Source organism: Notothenia coriiceps, unplaced genomic scaffold (assembly GCF_000735185.1).
Source record: "Notothenia coriiceps isolate Sejong01 unplaced genomic scaffold, NC01 NC01_scaffold00037250, whole genome shotgun sequence".
NCBI lineage: Eukaryota > Metazoa > Chordata > Actinopteri > Perciformes > Nototheniidae > Notothenia > Notothenia coriiceps.
In genome coordinates this window covers 9,166,856-9,172,658 of record NW_011369951.1, presented here as the reverse complement: position 1 = coordinate 9,172,658, position 5,803 = coordinate 9,166,856, and the positions used below count along the sequence as shown (strand labels likewise).

The window sequence follows — 5,803 nt, the reverse complement described above, 5'->3', positions numbered from 1 at the left end:
CCTGGCTGAATAATCTAGAAATACTGAAAGACGACAACATTATTTTTTATTTATTTTTCAAAAATAATCTCCTTTTTACAGAATGAAAACAGCTGTGCACATGTGAGGCTGAATCAGGTGTTAAAACGCCACAGACTTAATTTATAGTTCCCATCATCGGCACTCATAAAGCGGTATTATGAGCGGAGGAGGAGCGGGTGGGGCCTGGAGGAACACAGACTGTGGTCACTGACCGGAGTCTCTTCTGTCTTTATTCTCCTCAAGTCACACCGCATGTCTGACCCAGGGGTCCAACCTGCTGCTGGGAGAAATCTGCACTCACATCCCCGAGATCTGTCAGATGGATGCGGAGCTGACGATGAAAAGATCGCCTGATATGTTTGTTGGCATTTTCGCTCATCGCCTATTTATGGGAGGCAGCGGCGGCGGCTCGGCCCTTTCTTTATTATAAGGAAAGAGATCTCCGCGGTTATAGCTATGTGAAAAGAGCAGATCGCCGAATAATTCTCGTTTCGCGATCCCGAGGAATAATTATGAACAACGCGCAAGATATGTCGCCCGATTTCGTGTTGATGCGCCTGGTTTCCGCGGCCGAGGATGACCGCTTGGACGCGGAAAACGGGAATCTGCCGCCGGGAGGAGTGTCGGTGGCGGGGCTGGGGAAGGACGTCCTGGCTCACAGCGGAGTCAAACCGGGGTTGGATATCAGCCGAGACCCGACGGTGGGCCTTGAGCATCCCAACAAAGGCCATCCGCCGCACGGAGAGACTGCACCTGACACCGGGGGGACGGAGAGCCGAGCCCCGGCGCCTGCTCCGCCGCAGAGCCCCATGGAGGCCCAGGGCTTTGACTTCGCCCCCAGCCCCGGTTTAAGGCCTCAGCTGCTCGTCTTCTCCAATATAATGCGGAATGGAGAGGGGATTTTAGAATTAGACCGTCGGAATCAGCAAAGGGATGCTATGGGTTTGGATCAGAGCGCAGGCCCGGCGGTCAATAACAACAGCCGGAGCACCGGGGACGCGCAGCAGCAGGACCTGATGGACCGGACATGGGGAGCGCATCCGCCGGGCGAGATGCACCAGGGAGCTGCGGAGCTTTGCCGCCGGCACCGACTCATCACTACCACGCCCGAGTGGCCCTTGTTGTCGGAGAGATCCAACCCTCTCACCGTGATTGACTCTAAATGGGGGTGCGCCTCCAGGGACAGAGAGGGAGCCGTGTTCGAGCTGGCGCGACGTTTCGGGGAGCTGGGGGTCGGTGCGGTGCCCAAGATGCTGCTCAAAGCCGGGGAGCTCCCGCAATGTTCGTGTCAGGGAGCTCACAGGCCGGCCGGAGGAGGAGTGGAGCCCAGGGGCGACCCCACTGAAACCAGCGATGCTCTGCTGGTGCTGGAGGGGCTGGGGAGCGGGGATGTCGGCCTTGACATGGACGAGTGCACGGAGGGGGATCCGGACGATGAGATCGGACGCAGAGAGTTTCTACTGAACAGGAAGAGGGAAATAGTTCAGAAAATGTCGGGGTCTTTCTCCCTCAGCAGCTTCCAGGCGGAGTTGAGGCGGCAGGTGGAGGGGAGCGAGGCGGCGGCTGCACACCTGCACGGCTCTCAGGTGTGCAGCCTCCACGGGGGGTTAGCCAGGAGGATCTCGCAGGTAAGCTCCGGGGACTCAGAGGTGGCAGCCCAGGTTACAGCCACAACACCGTTATCTACACCCACACCGGTCCAGAACTCACCTTGGGGCACAAGTCCAAACCTGAGCCAGGTGTCCACCCCCAGGAGGAGGCCGGAGAGGTGTGCCAGCGCGCCCAGGACTCCCACCTCAGGCTGGGGCTCCGGGGGGGAAAAGATGCTCAAAGTGCCAGGGAAGTCCAAAAAGGGCTCGTTAAAGATCCGCCTGAGTAAACTGTTCCGGACTAAAAGCTGCAGCGGCTCCAATCACCTGCTGGACAAAAGGCCCTCAGTGACCTACTCAGTATCCTCTGCTGGGAGTCTGGTGGACATGGCGAGCAGCCCTGGAGCTGAGCCGGACAGGTGAGCAGACTAACCCTTAGTCCTACAGTATAATATGTTTCTATACTGTCAGTGAGAAGAACATCAGACCCAGCATGCATGGGTGACACACAAGGCTTTCCAGGGGAGAAAGCGGGCCGAAAATCTGCATTTTTGGAGCTAGCAGCCAGAAATATGCACAATACTTTTACTTCAAAGTGTCCCTTAGCTTGGTTTAGGTTTTTGAATGGGAGAAGGCATACTGTAGGTCAGGAAGATACATGCATGAGAAAGTGCTGCAGAAACCTGACAGACAGGCTGTACAAATTCTGCTGGGAGTCTGGTGGACAAGTGAGCAGACATGACCCTCAAGATTAGTCCTACAGTATAATATGGTGATGTGTCTACTGGCAGCTCAGAAGGAGATCAGACTCAGCATGCATGGAGGACACACAAGGCATCAGGGGAGAGTAAGTTAGGTTTTTGAATGGGAAAAAGTCCCTAAATGGGAATCAATAAAGTTAAAGGAAGATATACTGTATAGGTCAGGAAGACATGACCCTCAAGATTAGTCCTACAATATAATATAGTTATTTATCAGTGAGAAGAAGACCCATCATGCATGGAGGACACAAGTCATTCCAGGGGAGAAATCAGGGCTGAAAAGAACATTTTTGCAGCTAGAAACCAGAAATATGTGCAATATCTCTGCTCCAAAGTGTCCCTTAGCAACTCTGCTTGGGAACAAATCCCTAAATGGGAAACAATAAAGTGTTTTCCAAGACATACTGTATGCCAGGAGGAAGTTATATCCTGCTAAAAACAGACAGATCTGCAGAAAAAGCATGCAATATTTAAGAAAAGGAAAAACATTATGAACCAGGAGTTATCCACAGCGACATGTTGATCTCTTTCCAAACTCTGGGGCACTCATGACTTTCTAATGGCTTGCATTAACTACCTTTAACTATCTGTCTTCTCTCAGAGACCCTACAACTTCTTTTTGGTAAAGTGCTGCATGTTATTAGAATCAGAGATTTCCCCCAACCTTTGTGGCTTGTCACCCTCTGTCCTCTTCACTGCTTAGTCAGTATTCACAGCTGCACACTGAAAGAAGGCTATGATTAAAAAAATATAGCTTCAGAAGTCCTGACTGCCAGAGCTGAGAGCATCAAACAGAAAAAGTTAAAAAAAAAGCTGCAGGACCCAGAATTGCACGCATACTGTAAAAACTCATTTTCTGATCCTTTGCTGCAACTGACACTTCTTCTTCTTCTTCTTCTTCTTCTTCTTCTTCTTTTCTGCACTAACTCTTATTCTTCTTCTGCATGTTTTGATGTGTGTCCTGCAGCCACAGCCAGCCCAGACTGACCCGGGCCCACAGTGCCTTCTCCCCCGCCTCCCTCTCTGCCTCCCTCTCTGCTTTCACCGGTAAGGGCTGCTTCGGTTGTTACTCTACCCTCAAACACGCTTTCAAACCTGGGATGAAACTCTCCAGACACAGGGCACTCCAAACCCCCTCAAACCCCGAGTGATGCTTACTGTAAAAGAACAAGAAACAGAATTGCTGTCGATGTAAACTTCACTATTCTAAGTTAATATGACATTTTCTTACTTTTAAATTCATTTCACTTATCCATTTTAATCAACTTAATAGGCTATTTTGCAGATTAAGTAAGCACCACTTAGTATCCATTTACCTATATATTTGTTCATTAGTGCATGCTTCTGTAGTCAAGATATTTAAGCTTTGAAAACATCGACTTAAATATCTTATTTGTTCTAGTTACGGTAACTTATTTGGGTTGACAGTGCTAATAGGCCAAGTAACACATACAAGGATGTTGATATGTTTGCATTGCTGTTAATGTACTAACACAGAAATAGGCATGTGTTGCTATGTTGGTTAACGCATACGAGAACATTGGCGTTGGTGTAATGGATGCATGACAGTAACATGGTAAGAGAAAAGTAAAAATAAGCATTGCAAAAATCAAGAAACATAAATAAAAAACACTTATAGTTAAAGGGTGACGCCGGACACAGAGCTCCACCCCAAAGTCTCTGCAAAACAAAAACAACATAACCATCGTTTAGCCTTGCTCTCACACGGAAATAGTCAGTCATTGAACACATGTGATAAAATGTGCTGTGGTGTATTGATGCATGACAGTGACATGCTAAGAGAACGTACAAATAAGCATAGCAACAACTTAAATAAATACATAAGTGAAAGGTCTGCAGACACTTTCACTGTTGATTCATCAGAGTTAGAAAACCTTTGATTGTAAAGTACACATGCAAGGAATTTGACTTTCTTTTCTTTCATTGCTCTCAAACGTTCACAGAAGAGACATGTATTGTTAACACACAAATGGAAAACAGCTAGCATTGCAGAAAAAAAGGACACAAAAACAAACAAACCCCTAGAAAAGCTGCTTATATTCCAAAGAGAGTGGTGTGCAAAACTTTCCTTTTGTGTTGCCAGACTTTGGCTGGAGCATCCTCCTTTATAAGAAACTCAGGTACATTTGGTCTTTCACTGGCAGTCGTCTATTGCTAAGATTTGAATATATAAGATTTGTTTGTCCTCTTCACAAAGACGGGGACGAACACAGCAAAGCCAACATGCCCTTTAATACAGGATTCATGAGAAATCGTTGAATTAGGAGTAACTTAATCCATACCGTCGTAATATTTTACGTTGATCGGTAATTACAGATGAAGGTTTTAAAGCTGAGATCAATATGTTTGGACTTTAGTACAGCGACGGTAATTCAGCTCTTGTGATGTGTCTTTATTGTTGCTTGTCTGCAAAATGTCACACACTGAATACACACACTAGGTCACACAAAAGGTCAAATGACACACACTGAATACACACACACAAAAGGTCAAATGACACACACTGAAACATCTGAGTCTTACCTGGAGTTACATGAGAACATTGAGTTTTAGAAATGCGTAGCATAAAAAGAGACTGGAAGAAGCAGAACCTGCTAGCTTAACGTTATCAAAGGTGTCTTTATATGCTTTGAATTTGCACATTTAACTGTTTAAGAAATATAAAAATTAGACCTTATGATAAACAATTTATCGTATGAACTGACCAATAACAGCGAGGCACAGTTTGCTAATTAATCAGGACCTTTTTGAAACTGTTTTAGTCTTTAATTTCACATTTTTGCAGCTAGAAACCAGAAATATGTGCATTATCTCTGCTTCAAAGTGTCCCTGAGCAACTCTGTTCTGGAACAAGTCTCTAAATGGGAAACAATAAAGTAAAATTAAGTGTTCTCCAAGATACATTGTAGGCCAGGAACTTTGCCAGACTCACTGGAAAAAATACTGCTTCAAAAACAAGTTCAACAATATTGAAAACAAGCCGTTTTCACTTTAAATAAGTAAAAAAATCGGCCAATAGAAAAAGTGAAAGTTTGCTTGGTCAGATTTCTTGAAATAAGACAGGATATAGATAAATCAGATCTTGTAATTAGCTGGAGAACTCATTTTGAACTATATTTGACCAGAATCAGGAGATGTGTTCTGTTTTCTGATGTTCGTTGGTGATTTTCTAATAAATATGTAAGTTGTTTCATCTGAGATACAACTCAAAATAAGATGTTTTGACTTAACAAGATGATGCATTGTCTAAAAACAAGACCTGATATCTCACTGCAGCGTTACTCCTGAAGTTATTATGTCTTATATTTGGTGTGAAGACATATTCTGACTAGATATTAGACACATATACTGGGCAAGATTTAGAGTTTTTGTAGTGCATTGGTGGGTGCATCCTCCTCAGGTACATGTTGC

The 5,803-nt window shown here is 45.5% G+C and overlaps 1 protein-coding gene across 2 annotated transcripts in view; it reads left to right on the top strand.

The window, feature by feature from the left end:
- Positions 1–211: 211 nt before the first annotated feature.
- socs7 (suppressor of cytokine signaling 7) overlaps positions 212–5,803 on the top strand; it is a 33,109-nt gene continuing 27,517 nt past the window's right edge. For both annotated transcript variants that reach the window (XM_010796200.1, XM_010796201.1), the window contains exons 1-2: positions 212–2,029; positions 3,339–3,418. In XM_010796200.1, coding sequence (XP_010794502.1) covers positions 534–2,029; positions 3,339–3,418 — 1,576 coding nt within the window. In that variant the 5' untranslated portion in view covers positions 212–533. The remainder of the gene's footprint in view (positions 2,030–3,338; positions 3,419–5,803) is intronic.